The sequence below is a fragment of the Nipponia nippon genome, unplaced genomic scaffold (assembly GCF_047370975.1).
Source record: "Nipponia nippon isolate SJK-2023a ecotype South Korea unplaced genomic scaffold, ASM4737097v1 scaffold_14, whole genome shotgun sequence".
NCBI classification, from domain to species: Eukaryota; Metazoa; Chordata; class Aves; order Pelecaniformes; family Threskiornithidae; genus Nipponia; species Nipponia nippon.
In genome coordinates, this window is record NW_028262330.1 from 8,980,228 (window position 1) to 8,998,353 (window position 18,126).

The window sequence follows — 18,126 nt, forward strand, 5'->3', positions numbered from 1 at the left end:
AAACATGATCCTAGGTGTTCTTAGGTAATAGAGGGCCAAACTGTTGTCTAAACTTATGAACAGATGAGGCAGTAAGGTGTCCTGTTACTACTTCCTTTAAAGTAAAATAATTTTAAAAAAATCACATTGACCATAGTGCAAAATAGGAAAAAATCTCCAAATTTACAAATACTTGTAGGACAGGAAAACAGTTTACTGACCAGATTCATTCCCGACACCAACCTGTACAATCAACCAGAAATCAAAGCCACTGATTTCATTAAAAGTACAGTTTGAAAGTATATGGGTAAGAGCTGAGGAAGCATCAGAGTTAAGAAAAGTTGGTATGTTTCCTGTAGTGTCATTCCAATTTAATGGAAAGTGCAGAGATCTTTGTATTTCTGAGCTTCGTCTACAACTGTAACACAACTAAATGGCTTGAGTTAACAGACACTGTATGGCTTCAAGTACAGGCATTGACTCAAACAATGTTAACTCAATAACCTTTTATCTGGAAATTTGTTGCGTTTTTTAACTAAACAAATTGGAAAACTAAGGTTTCAAGTGGCATATGAAATGTAACGATTTAATCACATCTTTTTCACAGAAAATCTTTGTCATGCCAAACATGGATGATGTTTATATTCCTCTAATGCACTCAGCCATGGATCCCCGCTCCTCTACATGCCCTCCTAAAGAGCTGGTCACAGAGGCCCCTGATCAACCATGACGTGTGAAGACTCTTGCAGTTTACAGTATTATAAAAGTTATTCTCATGGTTTTATAAACTGTGCTGTAGTTCTCATCCTTAACTTGTGCCACTTTCTGCCCCCCAAGGACTGCCTATAACCATACCTTTGTGCTCACTTGCCTGGTTATTGTTCCTGTGTACTTCAGCTACATGAAGTTTCATTCCATTAAGTAGTTGATTTATTTTTGTACCGGCTGCCATCAGGATTTTAACTCAGAGGCTAAGATGACCTGTTCTTTGGGGAGGGAGGAGGAACCTAACTGTAATAGATCAAGGAGCTTGATGACACACCTTTTGTTCAGCTTATGTTTTCATGCTATGTTAATGTGCATTAAAGCATTGAAAGGTTGTTTGGCAGCAAATGAACTGCGTGCCAAATGGAAAAAAATCCTAAATAAGGAATGAATTTATAAAACTGGAAGAATATTTTTCTTTCTCAGGCAGTTGGAGGTGTAGAATGAACTGTTTTATGTTCTTTCACTTCTGCAGTCAATAGCTTGTGTCAAGCAATCGAAATATGAAATGCTTTCAGGATAAAAGAATGTAAATTGGATGTATAGGTAATATTGTGATTCAATGTGGTATATACATATTACTTTTTTCATACAGAACTTGTGCTTTTTTTGGGAAGCAAGTAGCCATAAAACACACACAACTATCAGTGAAGGTGAGACTGTCAGATTTTTGTAAATGAGGAGAAAAAAGTTGGTGAAGCCATGAGACCAAACCATAGCAAGCCGCCTTATAGTGAGGTACAATCACCTTGGTTCATGATTAATTCTGAATGTTTATAAAGACATGAGCACACACATGAAATGTCTAACACCGCACATTACCAGAAGTACCGAGTTACCCTACTGCGTATAGAGCCTCTTGCTACAGTGAAACACACCGCGTTTTTTCTTATAGGAGAATTTGTTGCTGTGAGTCTTTTCCATTGCACTGTGTTTACACACAAAGCATGGGACCAAATCCTCACGTTACAGCCGTGCAACTCCAGGCATCAAATCGCTTGATGTTTGTGAAAACAGCCGTGACTGAAAGATTTTGACCCCCGTGCATTGGCTTTTTGGACTTTGTGGAATAGGAATTCAAGCATTGCAGTTATTCAAGCTGATTGCGGTGTAATTAAAGACTGTTTCTGCTAATTAATGGCCAAAACTAAGGGGGGAGGGGAAACTGCCTTTTCTTTCTGTCTGGTATAGAGTCAAGACTAAACGTATGCAGTAAATTCAATATTTGAACACTACATATCCACTATTTAACACATGTAATATTTTTCTGATACTCGGTGTTGCCAACTGTTCATGGATGTCAGAAAACGTTTTAGTTTACAAAGAAGGTGAGTTTTGGCTCTCCTTTTATAACATAATTTGCTTTTTTTTTTAGAAGTAATTTTTTAAGAACTTTTTTGTATGTTGTGTTGTCACATTTGATGTAAAACAAAATTTCCACGTGTAACTTGATGATTTACCATCTCTAAATGAAGCTATTATATTGAAGGTTTTTTAAACAGCACCTTGCCTGAAACATAAAAGAAAACTAGCATTTAATATATTTAAAATTAATTCTATATTTGAACACCTATTTTGGTTACCTTTAATTGAAATATTAGTAGGTTATATTTCTTACCTGAACTCCTCCTTGACCATTCCAGGCTGTGTATATTCTGGGGTTTGCTCTGATTATGTAGGCATTATTTGCCTTTCATGAAGTCTGCATGTCTTGTACGCAGGTCTTTTATATGATTTAATTTCTATGTGCAATAACTAAAGTCAAAAGACTAGATGCACTAATGTGTAAACAGATGTAGACTTATTACACAAGATTGTCGTATTGCACTTCATAAACTGTGGGTAACTACAATCTGCTTGCTTTGTTTTATTAAATAAATTTATCCCATGTCAAACAATTATTCAGTTAAGAGTTATTTGTACATAGTGCTTAGCCATTATCTTCTGCATGTTGTTTCAAAGTCTTCATTAGAAAGGCAACTTGCTAAGACAACACACTCTATGTGCTTTGCAGATTTTTTTTTTTTTTTAAATATACCTGAGTTGGGTATATTATTGGGTCTACTTGGTGGTTATGGCCTATGATGATTTAGGGTTAACCAACACTGGGACTGTTCTAGCTCTAAAAGGAAAAAGCTTAAATGGAATAATTTTACTGTAGTGAAGAGAAACTACATTTCACTGCAGCAGCTAGTGATTCACAAGGAACATGCTTTAAACCGGTTTTTTTTTTCATTTTACAGCTGTGAAAACCTTGAAATGATTACCAGGAATTACAGACCAGAGGTGGGATGCAGTACCCTCTGCGGTAGGCTTGCTGGTGAAAGCCTCTCTGAGCTTAAGCATGTTTTACCACCTTCCTGGATTCAGCTACTCCTCTTGCATGTCTGATCCGGTCACCAGTCTGGGTATAGATGTAACTCTTATATATACAGAACACATCGTCTACCTCTAGCCTCTCTGCCTGCAGGACAGCACAAGCACAGCTCTTAACAGACAGACAAGATGGAGGCCCTTTAAATAGCTGCAGCTTAGGTCACTGGCATCAAATTCCCATTTTGTTTCGAGTTCTCTTCTGCTGTGCCCATCAAGCACGCCCATCACTGGATGCTTTTCTCCTACTTAATAGCTTCCTTCATCCAGGTGCTTTACTCCTGCAACAGCTCGGCAGGAATCCCAGGACTTCTGCTACTTGTTCCAAGCCCCTTTTACAAGCTGAACCCTGACCTACTTCAGCAGCAGACGCAGGCTGCCGTGGCGGCAAGGCCAGCAGCGTACGGCGCGCGCTGGCCCCTTCCCGAGCAGGGCACCGCCTCCTCCCCGTCAGGCCGCGGCGCCATTTTGTGCGGCGGCGGCAGCGCTGGCAGGGCTCGCCCGGAGGAGCTGTAACTTGCTTTTAAAAGCGCCACCCGGGTCGGGCCGGGCAGCCCCAGTTATGAACAAGCGCTTCGCTCTAGCACTGCAGCTTGGCCAGCGGCGCCGCGGGCAGGGCACCCCGCCGGGTCAAAGGCAGTGCGGGGAACGGGCGGACACGCGCGGAAGAACCAGGCGGACACGTTCACCGGGTGCACACAGCTTTATTTGCCAGGCCGCTCCCCGCCGGTCACCGCACGGGCCCTGCAAGACACGAGGGAAAAGGGGAGGTTACAGACGCCGTGCACCGCAGCCGCCCCGCCGCGGGGGCGGCAGCCTGGGCGCTCAGTAGTAGGTTTGCTTCATGCATGTCAGCAGTCTAACACGTGTCAAGAGACATCACCGCGGCCCGGCCTGCCCGCCCGTCCACCCACGCCTCCCGCCGCCAGCTCTCACCTCCCCTCGCTGCGCTGATAGAAAGGCCGACGTCCCCCGTCGCCTCCCTTTTATAGAGCGACCGCCGCTAGGTACCCCGCCCCTCCTTGTCTCGTCCAATAGGATTCAAAGGCGGGAGCACGTGCTGATCCGCGTAGGCGGAGCTGTGGGGCGGGGCTACCGCCCACAGCGGCCGAGGCGGGGAGGCGCTGAGATGGCGGCGGGCGGGCTGAGGTAAGGCTCTGAGAGAGCCTGGTCAGCCCGCGCTGCCCCGGCGTGCTGGGTAGCTTTATTCGCCTTTTCAGAAACAACGGCACTCTTTTCTTTAGTAGTTTGCTCTAGCACTTTGTCGCTGTTAAGAAATAGGGCTTAGTATTACAGGTGTAAAAGCTGAGGCCCCCCTCGGACCTCAGAGCTGCCTGCCTCAGAGGTGGTTCCTCAGGTTCTGAGGAGAGGTGCCCGCGGAGCGGGAGGGCGCAGGGCTACGCTCGTCTTCCCGCCCCGGGTGGCCGCCTCAGCCCGTGTTTTTGACGTTGTTCCTACGTCCTGTGAGGCCGTTGGGAGGGACTTGTGTTAAATAAGTACAATTTGGTAGCGGCGTACGCACTGTTTGCGCAGCTGAAAACCTCCTCCGTTAACGTAGCATGGCGTGAAATTCCGCTTGAGGCTAATGAAATGGTACGTAAAGAGGTGGCGATATTAGAACGCTCGCCAGCCGATTTCCAGAGGCGAGGAGGGACGGCAGCTCCGTGCCCAGCCCCGGGCAGGCGGGGGCCGTGGGAAGGGGAATGCTGCCCCCCCGTGGTACCCGCGGCGCCCCGGGGCGGCGGCCGGCCGGAGGCAGCGGGGCCAAAGCGGTTCCCTGCCGTGTCCTCCGGGGAGGCCCCGTTCTTACACAGCATCGCGTCTGCTGCTTACACAGGCGCGGCTGCCCGCGTTACCTGTCGTGGTGTGCGCTTACGAGGGCTTTCTGTGCGTGTGGGAGAGCTCTCGGTGTGTTCCCTGTGCCTGCTGTTGCCATGGCACGCACAAAGCAGGGTGGTAGATGGTCTGCTTGTTCTCAAATGGTGTGACTGCTTAAAATCCAAGACCGCCATAAAGAAACCCATCTGTCGGTACCGGAGAATGGCAATCTCGGCGTGGCTTGTAGCTCCAGGATGTTTTTATGTATTCAGACTTGCAGGTTAGATCATAATTATGCCTCCTGCCCATATAATCAAAAGCACGCTTATAAAAAGAGGGAGCTGCCAGAGCTGATCTGTTATGCACATATTGCATACTTAGTACTCAGTGTGCTCTGCAGCTCCATTAATGATACCAGTATTAAAAAGCAAACAATGCGTAGGAAGGACAAAGTGGCTTTGTTATATAAATAGGCGCCTGAAAGCTAGGCCTTTGCCAAGCAGTGCAAATTTACTCTCTTCTTAAAGCTTCTTCCATTTGGTTCAGTATTTTTTGTGTTTATTTTTACCTGTTCAGGGGAGCTTGGACCTGGGTTTTGGTTCAAAGAGGCATGTTCTTTGGTTTTGCGTTTATTTAAGGCATTGCAACGCACACCAGGGTCAACAGTGATTTTACCAAAACAGGAGCTATGCCAGATAACTTTGGCCTGATCTGCTTTGAAAACAAAAAAAAAAAAAAAATCAATAGGGAAATTCTACCGGGCAGGGCGGTGCTGGAGGAGGGAGGCTATTCGTTAAGCCTGAATTTACCCATCAGGTGTTTTAAAAAAACCAGCAGCAGCCAGCCAGCTGTCACTGCACCCCGCCGCTTAACGCGCCCAGGGCTCTTGGCCGAGCCCCCCCGGGCCGGCTGCCGTTTTGTCGGGGCTTGGCACAAACGGGGAGGCTCCGGCCGCAGAACGAGGCCACGGGGCGTCGCGGGCCGCCTCTCCCCGTCCCGGGCCACGACCCCCGCCGCCGCAGGCCGCCCGGGCAGCGCCCCCCGCCGCGGCCGGTGGGTGCCCGTGCGCGGCCCGGGCCGCCCGCCGCTGACGTCGGTGTCCCGGGCCGGGCGGCCCCGCTCTGCCCCGCCCCGCCGCGCGGGGAGCGCCGGACACGCTGCGGCCGGCAGCCAGCGCCGCGCCGGGGGAGCCGGCCCGGCGCCCGCGGAGCCCCCGCGGCCGGCAGCCATGGAGCCGCTCCGCCGCCGCCTCCTCCTCAGCCTGGGTGTGCTGCTGCTGCTGCTGCTCTCGCCGAAGCCCGGGGTGAGCGAGGCGCGGCCCGGGCTGAGCTCTGCCCGCCGGGCCTGGGGCGGGGGCAGAGCCGGCGACGCTGGGGGGCCGGCGGGGAGGGCAGGGAGAGCGGCGGTGGCCGCGGCCCGGCCGCGGCGGGGGAGGGCGGGCACGGCTCGCCCGGGGTGCGGGCGCGGCCGAGCCGGTGCGGGCCAGGGGAGGCCTCGCCCCGTGCAGGCCGCCCCCGCCGCCCGCGGAGAGGGGAGCCGGGGGGACGCACGCACGCACGGACGGACGGGGCCGGGGCTTTGCCGAAAGTTTGCCGTAGGTGCCCGCAGCCCGCCGCGTCGGCGAAGCCAACGCGCTGTCCGTTTTACTGTCGTTAATGCCGTGTGCCCGGCTGGGTGCGCAGGGGTGAGGGGCTGCAGTTTACCGGCCTGATCGAGCTCAGCTGTGTACCTGCTTCTGTGCCATACGTTGTTGCAGCTAACACCGTACCTGAACGTGTAGCATATATAATAATCCTTGAAATATAAAAATACAGTTAATTTCCCATAAAGTAATTGATGAAAGTAGGACAAAGAAACTTTTGGAAGCTGAAACTATGTAGGTGGATAGAGGAACTAGTGAGACATGCTAGAAGATCTTTGCTCTGTGCCTTCATAATCTCATAAGTGGGAGGACTTGTTTTCTTTCTGAAAAAAGCCCCAACATTGTATATATGTTGATATCCGAATACCAATGATTAGCTACATGCCCTGTATAGCGTCTCCCGGTATTTTGATCGTTCTGTTTCCAGAGCAAAGATAGCAACATGTGCTAAATGTACATGTGGTTGGTTGGTTTCCAAAAAAGACTACAGTTCTAAATTCAAAGGTGAAGGACAAAGTGCACAAGTCACTGCCCTACAAAACCTCTTAAGAAATAACCAGGTTGGTTATAAGGTATTGTGTGGAGGAATAAAAGCACAGGGAATAGTGAAACTGGTGCAAAGCAGATGGAATGCAGAGCAGATCATTTGTATGGAGGTAATAATTTTAAACAGTGTACTTAAAAATGTGTGCTGTCTGCTATGTGTGAACTGAGATGGAAAACTAAGTCTTCAAAAATTCAAGTCTAAAAGGTGCTGTTCTTTGTAAATTCTCGGGATCGGAGGACAATGAAAAGCTCACCTGGCATTTACTGTTTCCATTATACTGAAGTTGTGGCAGGGGAATGTTTTAGGTTATGTTCTTCGATGGATTGTTCATTGTTACCTGCAAATGTTGGTGTAATATATGGGGTTACAGTTCAGGTTAAGTGAAGCTGAAGGCTTTGTTTTTTCACCTGGGACATAATAGCTCCACTCCCCTTCTTTCAAAGTAAACACATTTAGTAGTGAAGCTGTGTAACATACCTAGTGTTGTTACTTCATTAAGAAACTGGAAAAAAATTAAATGCAGACTGTCAACAAAAATTACTTTAGAATCGTTATTGTAAAGTGCTAATGTCTTTGTCTTAGTCAGGACTATAAGGTTGGACTGAGATCTCTTCAGGGTCCTGACAAGTTTGGGGTTCAAGGTTTTGCAAGGAAAACACTGATTTGCAACTCATGAAGTTTTAAAAATGGTACTCAATAAGAACGCTAAGAAGTATTTTTAAATACTAAAAATACTTTTCGAATCAACACATTATTACTAAATTCTGTGTAATTTTACTTGCATAGTCACAAAAAACCAGACTCAGGCCCTGGTAGAATTCAGTCCCTTTTCTCTCTAGATTTCTCTGTCCTCTTCATCTCCCTGCCCTTCCATCTTACCTCAGATCAGTATCTGGTCTCGGGTTCTCCATTTCTCTGTTTCTTTACTCAGCTCTTACCCTCGTCTTTATGCTCTGCCAGCTGTAGTCCTCACTGTGACTTCCAAGTTGCAATCTATTTCCTGCTTCAGTCCCTTTTCAGAACTATTTTTAATTTCTGTGAACTTAGTCCCAGTCATCTCACCTGTGATTAGCCCATTTAACGGGGAAGGCTTATTTAGAACTATTAATGTCACTTGAATAATAAATTCCCATGAAAAAGACTGGCATACAATTCTTGGTATTGAGGTAACATGGAAAACATGAGATTCCCTAAAGATTTTGCAAATTGTATTTTCTACAGATTTCTTTTAAGAGTATTGGTGATAATCTCCTGCTCTGTATTTTCTTTGTCTGATAAATGTAGTCTTTGTTACTTTATATCCCAACTTCAGTAGTGTTTTCCTACAATTTATATTATATGTTCATACCAGGGCTTCCTTTCCTGTCTTTTCTTTATAAGATGAAACTCTGTTTCTTGTTATTTAGGTGATAGGGGATAGCTCTTGGAATTGCCCTAATCATGTAGGCACTGGTGAGGCCGCACCTGGAGTACTGTGTTCAGTTTTGGGCCCCTCACCACAAGAAGGACATCGAGGTGCTGGAGCGTGGCCAGAGAAGGGCAACGAAGTTGGTGAAGGGTCTAGAGCACAAGTCTTGTGAGGAGCGGCTGGGGGAGCTGGGGTTGTTTAGCCTGGAGAAGAGGAGGCTGAGGGGAGACCTTATTGCTCTCTACAACTGCCTGAAAGGAGGCTGTAGCGAGGTGGGGGTCGGTCTCTTCTCCCAACTAACAAGCGATAGGACGAGACGAAATGGCCTCAAGCTGCACCAGGGCAGGTTTAGGCTGGATATTAGGAAAAACTTCTTCACCGAAAGGGTAGTCAGGCATTGGAACAGGCTGCCCAGGGAAGTGGTTGAGTCTCCATCCCTGGACATATTTAAAGAACGGGTAGACGTGGTGCTTGAGGACATGGTTTAGTGGTGGCCTTGGCAGTGCTGGGTTAACGGTTGGACTTGGATGATCTTAAGGGTCTTTTCCAACCTTAATGATTCTATGTATGGGAACACGTTATAGAATGGTGGCATCTCGGATACAGCAATGAGAAATGCAATAGAGCTGTCAGTAAATAAGCAGTCACTGTAAATATTATGCAGTAATGATTTACAGCTCTCTGTAGTTTGAAAAAACCCTTGGTTTTGTGAGCCATGGACATTCCAAACTGTGCCTGTTTTTCTTGTAACACGGAGTCAGTGCAACTCAAAAATAACAACCTCTCTGGGATTAAACTGGCATTTATAACATCGCTCTGTTCCTTCCCGCAGCCTGTGGGACTGGTTTCAGTGCTCTCTTACACGGTATGCCCAGGCAGCACATGCGGGCTGTTCTTGACATGGGAAAACCCCAGCCTTAGCCAGATGTCTTTTCTTCTAATGTGTTCTTTATCTCAGCATGAGGTGTTTGGCCAGTTAACTGATAGGCATGAAAACCTATGTGAGACAGCAGGAGGTTTTAAAGAGGACGTCTTCAATCACTATGTTAATTAACATTTATGTGTTTTATTTGAGTTGCAGATCTCCTTGGTCTCTCAAAAAAAATAGTATATTAAGGTTTAGGGTTTTTTGAGGGGAGGGATGCAAACTTGGCTTGTACACCTAAAATTGTCATGGACAGCTCTATTCTGGAGCATAAAGTCATGTGTTTGTAACTCTGCCCTTCTACTCATTTTGGTTGCTGGTGTTCTTGTGAATATTGTAGTAAGTTTTCGTTTTACAGAGAGACCCAAGTCTGAAAACTTAGCTGGGAGTATATGGTATAGAGCACCACTCAAAGTTCAGTCAAGTCAGAGGACAGCTGGCGTGGACCTCCCGTAGTTTTCAGTTTTTCCTATTGTAGTACGAATAGACATGTGAATGAAAAGTCACTGGAACTGGCTTATAGTGTTGATGAGAAATAGCTAACAAAGACATGTTGGAATTCAGTTCAAGATGAAAAGATCTGTAGATTTGATTTCACTTTCTAAAGAAGATATGATTTATTTTTTGTCAGCTCTTTTGTATATTGACTTCATTATTAGTTATACTGAAAAACTCCCTCAATAGTTTACTGAATTTTATGAAGACTTTCTTCATGGCATGGTTTCATTATGCATCGTGAGTTTTAGCCTCTAGCCTGGCAATGTAATTAGAGGATAGCTGTCAAAACCAGGGTAATGAATCATACGCTATCTGTGATGAATACGCCAATTGCTTGCAGTGTGCACTAATGTTTAAAACTATTTTGCTTTGCATCCTTATTGGTTTACCACTTGTGGTTCCAGTAGCATAAATTATGGTACAGGCCTTTTCTTTTTGGGAGGAAAGTGTCTGGTGCTGTTAATGTTGAAGTTGTTTTTTAATAGTTTTTTAGTAAAATGCAAATGTACAGCCTGATGTATGTTAAGCTAATTATGGAATGAGGAATGTAAATTTTTTTCCTTGAGTGATTATATATCTTGTCAACTTTTTTTTGTTTGGTAAGCTAGGCATTACCAAAGAAATTATGAGGATGTAAATTATAGTTAGCAAACCGTCCATCCTTTATCATCCATCAGACCTTACAAATTAAGTTCGGTGCATATGTATTCCTACTTAAGACTCAGAAAAGAGAAAATTATTACCTGGTAACACATGGCACTGTGGTTTATTTACTAGCGAGTACTCAATTATTTCTATGAAATCGGTAACACTTCTCAGAGTCAGCAACACACCGTCACAAATCCAGTGTCACTGTGAAGTGTGTTCCTGTTCTTTATTCATAGTTGAAGAACCTCTTGTGGTATCACCCCCACAGCAAAACGTATTTCTAGGTTACAGAACAATAACCTCAAGGAACTGAGTGGCCTGGTTTTCTTTCTGTCTGTTGTTTCCACTGACTTCAGTGGGATTTGTGCATACTCGGTGACCTGCATTTCAAAAGTACTGATTTTAAGCAAGTAAATTAACGGCACAAGTTATTCCTGTGGGGATCTGTTTTCTTCTAACGCAATAAAACAAAATAGGGCATTGCTCTGCTAACCCTTAAAAAAATTGGAACTGTTGCAGTGACTGAAGATAATATCGTCTTTGACACTGAACTGTACCATAGACATATACAAACACACTAGAACTTGTTCTACAGCTTTCGCTGACCTTCGTTTGACTCCATGAGTCCTTCAGAATTGTTTTGACTCATTTTGTTACTTCGATTTCTAAAACGTTTTATCTAAAGATGTGGTAGATCTGGACGGAGGGGAAGATTCTTATGCCAGGGTTAACTAGTATTTATCAAGTGCATTTCTATTTCTATTTATGAAATGCTATTTCTGTTAGATAGTATATTTCTATTCTATCTTAAAAATGCTATTTTCTGCTTAGTCCCAAATTTTAGGCTGTTACGGATTGTTAGCAGTCGGCACTTCAGAGCATTTGTCAAAGTTTAACTCAATGAGAGCTTGAAAGTTATTAAAATTGTGTTTCGAATTAAATTATTAAAAATTACTTCTAAAGCAGTCCTCAAATAATTTCAAAATGTTGTAGATCCTTCACTTAACATCACTGTTGGGGTGGCAGATTTTTATGAGTACAGACTTTCAAGGCAGGGGAAGCTCTCAATGAATTCCTAAGAGGGTAGCTGTTAAAATAGACATTATTGCAGTTTCAGATAAAATAAAAGAAGAGCCAGACCAGGTTTTCCTTCTGACTCATTTTCTCTGTTCACTAAATTAAGGTCTTTTTGCTCAGGTGTTTCATGTCCTGACGTATTTTTCTTGTATTCAGTTGTTGTATCTCTTCAGAAATAAAATTGCAGTATGGAATAAAAATCTATTTCAAGAATTTGCGTTGCATCACAACAGTTGAGACCCCACCCCTGCAGGGAGGACGATACCTGTGTATACCAGTATTTATAAAGAGTCTGTCTCAGGACTGAGATTATTATGGGTTTTGTGGTGGAAAATGCTCTTACACACTCCACACAAAAATGAAAACAAGTTTGGCTTGTACATACAGGTTTTTATAATTTTCATAGCTTTTCATAACAGTGCTAATTCCAGGCTTTAATTAATCCATTAACCAATTAATTATAAAGCTTTGTGTTCAAAATAAAGTCTATTGAGTATTTGCAACCTTGATACTGCAGTCTTCAGCCACTGATAAAAGTAATTAATAAAATCAAGAGGAAGTGTTTTTTACTTCCGAGTCTGGGTGAAACACAGGTAATTATTTAAATAATCTGTTCATTTTTATGCCTATTATTTTATGCAATTTGAAAGAACAAAACCTTGTTTCCATTCAATTATACTAACTCCCTAGCCTTTTCTCCAAGTGATTACTGCGGATATTGGTCAAAATAAATTAGCAATATTGTATCGCAAAGTCTATAGTCTGGGTTTTTTAATTTAGGTCATAAGTTTCAGCAGTGTCAGTGTATTACTCAGCTGGTTAATGTCAACTGTATGATATGGTATGCTCTGAAAAGTATGAATGAATGGAAGATTTTTAATATATGGTATTTTATGTATTTTATCTGTGTGCAAATACAACATTAGAAGTACAGGAAGAGCTAATGAAATTTGCCCTATATTCAGTCTTTCACCCAAAGAAGATGGTACCTTTGACACACAGGGTTGCAGTGATCACATCGATGCCACTTTGATGGCTAAATATAAGCAAGCCCTTCAAAAGCAGTAAAACTTAAACACAGACTTCTGGGGGAGGTATAAGAAAGCATTAGAAAAAAGTGGTATTAAGACAAAGCCAGTTAGAGTGGAGAACATGAGCTTGGCAGGAGTGGCAACGCTGCCTAACTGTATTTTGAAGAAAAAAGATGCACGCATGTGGCAGAATCCTTTTGTCAGTGAAATCTGTGTGCCTCTGTGCTGATTTCACTCCCAGTGAACCTGCTTGGGCAGTGAGCAGAAATGGGCCCAGAGCCCTCTGAAGAGAAGGTGATTTCTCTGGCTTGATAGACCTAATAGCCTCTTTCAGAGTACCGTTCTCTTCGTGCTTGCGAATGCCATAAGCACTTGCCATCCCAGGAAGAGTTCACGTATCCCTGTTAACCACGAAGTGGTGATAGGCACCAAAAGAGTAGCTGGGCGTGGCACTTTCCCCCCCAAACCAAGGATACTACACTGAAGAGCTTAAAAAAAGCTATTGTAATTTCATGATCTTAGTCATATCTGAGAGCTTTCTAGGTCATTTTGCCTGTGGGCAACATTCAGGTGTTCATCTGGTTTTCAACAGAAACTTGCAGGAATAACTTCTTCAGCTGTGGTTTTCTTTCTGTATTGTTCAGCTTATAAGTGATCTGGAGGGTAGATGTACAGAAAAGTTTTCTTACTCTTGTGACTGCAGAATGTGCAGAGGAACTTTTTGCACGTTGGTACTTTCTATTCGATCCCAAGTACTAGCAACCTTCTAAAATATCAGTAGTCTGGAAGACAATATTGGTTACTGATTTGATGAGAGTTTCAGAGCTCACATTTAAGTCCATAATTTCTGTAGCCTTGATGCTACAACGAATAGATATTCAAATGTTAAATATGATAATGTTAAATCTACACATCTACAACAAGTAGTGTTCCATATGCTATATATTACTGATATTTGATACCCAACCATAATCATGGTAGTTATTTTACAGGCACATTTTTTTGTGAAGATGATACATGCTTTATTCACTTCTCAATAAGAAGACAGGAAGAGAACATGCTTTCTGGAGAATGTACTGATTCTGTAAGATAAGAAGGTAAAAGATAAGAAAAAATTGTGCGGAGAGTGAAAAGTAGCCTAGAAAAACAATCTTAATCTGTATAAATGGAAGATGTGGTGGATTTGCTATATGTTGTATTTTATTTGCAACTAAACTTCAACACTAGCCCTTACATTTTGGGTGTTAAATTCCCACCTGGAATTTAAAGGAACTGCAGTAATTTCCACTTCCTGCTTTTAACAGTTGTATGTCCTTGCTCAGCTTACTGTGTTTCACTCTAGATGCAGTTTCACTGTATTTGTTAACTAAAATGATTGGTTTGGATAACGGATGGTTTTGGTGTATCTTTTTTGATAGAAGAACAAACAGAGTCATTCCAGTCTTTTAAATTAAATGTTTTTGTTCATGGAGCAGGTTTAGGGTAGATAGGTCTTCATGGAGAAACAAGTATTTCTTGTGTTCCCTGTGGTGTATAATGTACAGGATTTATACCATATACATTGTTGTGTTGAAATATTGCCTAAAAATGTTTTCTGCCTTATCTATGAATCTGATGTAAGAAGAATTAAATTCTCTGGAATAGGGATTTTTTGTGAGTACAGCTGCAGTAAAAATACACATTTGTTTGGCATGAGAAAGCTGAAATGTGCTCGTTAAAAGTCTGAGGAAAAAACAGTTTATAAGAAGTTGTTCAAATTTCGCAGTTCATTGTGATTTCTTCTTTGAACTTGCACAGATATGCAGTATGCACTTTAAACAGCTACCTGCTGTCTGATGTTGGGCAACATCTGGCGTTGAGAGTGATGGTTAATTAAATGCAGTTAACCTGGCGGGCACGGTTTGTTTGTGCAATTAGTTGAAATTCAGAGCTGGAACATTCAGTCAGTGTCTTTGGTTCATGTTTTTTGTTTTGTTTCTATTTTGTAAGCCCAGAGCCCTCCAGACAGCTTTATGCAACTAAGGCTTTCAGGTTATTTAATTTATTGTAATTGTTATTGTTATTATTGTTATTTCATTTATTGTAAGCTCCTCAGGTAATATTTAAAGAAATTAAATAACCGTTACATCTTATCCAAAGCACAAGCCTGGAAATATTGATTTTTTAAAAAATTTTTTTTTGTGTGTGTGCATTAAGTATGTATTAGCTTAAAAGTAAACTAGCTTTTCAACATTTCTGTGTATAGGAGGAAGAAATTCCTTACCTATCATGAATCACTGTTAACCAGAATTCTTTGGGGGTGGGTTTTTTTTTTTTGTGAAATGTGTTGAGATCTTCAAGTGAAAATTAATATGAGTGCAAAATGTTACTGCACAAAGGTTAATTTGGAATAAATTTTGACCACCATCCATTGCTTCTTGTTTTCATCACAACACTGTTTCCAGTAAATTTTCAAATTGTTGCCCTTTCTTAATAGGTTGAAAGCAGAATCATTAGTAATGACTGCATGAGCATCTCTAGGCTAGTATGTGGCTATACGTATAGATATGTTTTTAAGGATGACTGCTGTCAGTTACATCTCAAGATCTAATCTCTATACAAAATGAGCATCAGAAGTGAGCTGGCATTTTGTATGATGTCACACGGTTAGGATGTTCCCCCACCATTACCTGGGTGGGGGAGAAGTGAATTTGGTTCCATGGGAAGGAAAAACAAATAGACAATTCCCTGTTCTGCTAATCCCAATTGTTTGTTGAATATTAAAGCAAACCAGAAAGCTGGGATGATTGTGGTAAAATTTGATGTCCTTAATTTATGAATGACAGACTCTGGGAGCCAGAGAAAGAAGTCAGAATTGAGCTCCACTGCAGCAGTAATGCCATAAAAGGATTTTGGAAAGACTGAAAATAAAATCATAAACAGTATATATTACTGGAGTTACCCAAAGAAGAAGTGACTCTATGGAGAAAATGTTCTAAGATATGGAGGATTTCCTAATAGTTGTTCTACTGCTCGTACCCTATGGAATCGAGATGTCTTTCCGTGCTTAAATAGCTTATATGTGGTGAGATCAGTTCAATCTGCAAGTCTTCTAACTTTTCTGAGCTCAGAAGCAGTTTGGCCTGGAAAGGGAAAGAAACCTGTTCAAATGCAGCTTTTTTTTCAGACTCCTGGTATTCCTTGAACTGGTATCTTTTTGGGACCACGTCACAGCCCACTCACAAAATGTTCATATTGTAACTCCGCATTCGCACCACTGTCATTCATTATCTCACACCAATGATAAGAGTGAGGGAATTTGTCAGTCCGATGCAAGACAACATCTTAGAATTGAGGAGCACTGACACTGCTCAGTTAGCGCCCCACTTGCTCGTTACTGTGCCAGGTTAGGAAGATTAGTTACTGTAATTCTTAGATTATTACAGTGTTGTACAGGAAGCTGTTCCTTGTTTGCAAAGAAGCCATATCTTTCACATCAAAGCAGCTATAAAGATATCTAGCATGCAACCCCAAGCTTCCCTTCTTGTTTTTGTTCAAGGATAGTTTTATGCAGCAGCTAGGCAGTGACAGATTTAAAAAGTAAATCTTCTTGGGGAGGCAGATTGTGTCTCACAATTAGGTGGCTTTCAGCCCCAAATGGGTGTGATAATGGAGTGTGCGTTGTATCTTTCCCTTCTGGTTGCAGAATCAGTGGATCTGACTTGTTAAATGCTTATTTAAGGAAGATGGGAAGACTGGACTAGATGATTATAAATCAACTACACCATCCTAAGTTGTTTTGGGAGTTCATGTACAAAAAGACCTAAAGATCAAAATTTTCTTGAATTTCTTTGATACAGTGGCTACAATAGTTTGCTTTAACAAAAGTAATAATACAAAAGAATGAGAACTCATAACTCTACTATACAGCATCTCTTTGCTCTTACATACAAATCAGGTCATTAGGCTAGAAAGATACTCTAAGTTCGGTTCTGATTAGTAACATCTCAAGGTGCATATTTCATAGGCCAGCATAACAGGAACTGTTATTCAGTGTCCCTGTTTGAACAAACACTGCAAAGTTTGATTCCAGATTTATTTCAGTGCAGATGTCTGTGCAGCCCGCGTAATTTAGCTATGTCAGATAATGAGAATTATATTTATGTGTTAAGATACATCTCCTTTTTTTCTGGACTTCTAGCAGTTATTTCTGATCTATGGTTTATGTATTGTTGATTTTTACTTTCATTTTTTCTGGACTGTGTGTTTTGCAATTGTCTGCTCCAGCTGTTTCCATTATGACTGGAAAGAAGCACGTATAATATTTCTAGGTGTGACCTGAAAGTTGGCCAGTTATTACTTTATTATGTTATCCTTTTGGCTTTATGCTTTACCTCAAAGTCTAATGCTTTAGTTGAGTTGCACTAAAAATGTATAGTTTTCCAAAGAAAGTTACTCCTATATCCATACATTTTAATTTGGCAATTGTGTGTTTTGCTTTGCAATAATTCTAACGTGACTGGTAATTGTTTTTTACAATTTAAGTCATTGAAGACATTATTAATTGTATAAAATGCATACACTTTCATTTCATGAACTGTGGTAGGTTAAGAATTATATTTAACTGTGAAACTTCCTAAACATGGCAGGTGGCACGCAGCTGAGCAATGCAGATACAGTCTACAAATGACAAGTTACTTGAGCAATAACTAGAGACTTGGTAAATGGAAACAGGTCGGTCGTAGGGTGTATGGGGTCATCTTTAGGCAGGAAGAGAAGACTAGACATTAAATTAACATGTTTTTTCTGCTTTGTACGGTGAAACACTTTGTACTTAGCTTCACTGTTCCCACGACAACTACATAGTTCTAGTTCTCGATGTTTGTATGATGCCATTTTAATAAAATTACATGCTCTGCAATAGCCAGGCTTGCAAGCTGCACCTGCTATAGGAATAACAGCAGGCACCAAACAGCTTTGTACCCATGCACATAAATATGGAGTGACGTGTCCCCAGTGGCAGAATTATTAGAATGTCAGATTTCTAGGAGATGACTGTGGATGTTTTAATACATATGGACTTTCTTAAACGGTGTTATTTACTATCTACTGCAGAAATACAGTGTTGGGAGACATGAGGTACAAAAACACAATTAAGGGGCTTAACAGTATGGATTTCCTCTAGCCTTTAAGCTGCATCTATCCTAAATATTTTGCACTTTCTCATAGACAGCCTACATGCTTGCAGCTCCAGCATGTGTCTCAGCTGCAGTCAGCCCCGTAGAATATTGATCACCTTTCAGTTTTATTTATCCATGTTCTATCCAGCCAATATCTTTTCATCTCTAGGGGACTAAACCTTGGCAAAAGTATGTTCTGTTTACTTGGTAGTAGCATCACTTTGACATTAACACTCAGGTTCTGTGAGCTGCTTTG

The 18,126-nt window shown here is 42.3% G+C and overlaps 2 protein-coding genes and 2 non-coding genes across 19 annotated transcripts in view; 2 read left to right on the forward strand and 2 right to left on the reverse strand.

The window, feature by feature from the left end:
* The window catches only part of TEX2 (testis expressed 2), a 73,162-nt gene extending 70,520 nt beyond the window's left edge, over positions 1 to 2,642 (forward strand). For all 14 annotated transcript variants that reach the window (XM_087751089.1, XM_087751090.1, XM_087751091.1 and 11 more), the window contains one exon: positions 587 to 2,642. In XM_087751089.1, the coding sequence (XP_087607215.1) occupies positions 587 to 709 (123 nt within the window). In that variant the 3' untranslated portion in view covers positions 710 to 2,642. The remainder of the gene's footprint in view (positions 1 to 586) is intronic.
* Positions 2,643 to 3,625: 983 nt separating this feature from the next.
* LOC148056454 (small nucleolar RNA SNORA50) lies at positions 3,626 to 3,762 on the reverse strand. The gene has a single exon (XR_015703373.1). It is a non-coding gene; the product is annotated as a small nucleolar RNA SNORA50 (small nucleolar RNA).
* Positions 3,763 to 3,940: 178 nt separating this feature from the next.
* On the reverse strand, positions 3,941 to 4,003 carry LOC148056455 (small nucleolar RNA SNORD104). Its single transcript, XR_015703372.1, has one exon. It is a non-coding gene; the product is annotated as a small nucleolar RNA SNORD104 (small nucleolar RNA).
* Positions 4,004 to 4,346: 343 nt separating this feature from the next.
* ERN1 (endoplasmic reticulum to nucleus signaling 1) overlaps positions 4,347 to 18,126 on the forward strand; it is a 41,579-nt gene continuing 27,799 nt past the window's right edge. Inside the window, exon 1 of one of the 3 annotated variants that reach the window (XM_087751099.1) lies at positions 4,347 to 4,710. In XM_087751099.1, coding sequence (XP_087607225.1) covers positions 4,708 to 4,710 — 3 coding nt within the window. In that variant the 5' untranslated portion in view covers positions 4,347 to 4,707. Of the gene's footprint in view, positions 4,711 to 5,846; positions 6,239 to 18,126 lie in introns of those variants that run through there. The other 2 variants (XM_087751097.1, XM_087751098.1) reach the window with 2 other exon arrangements.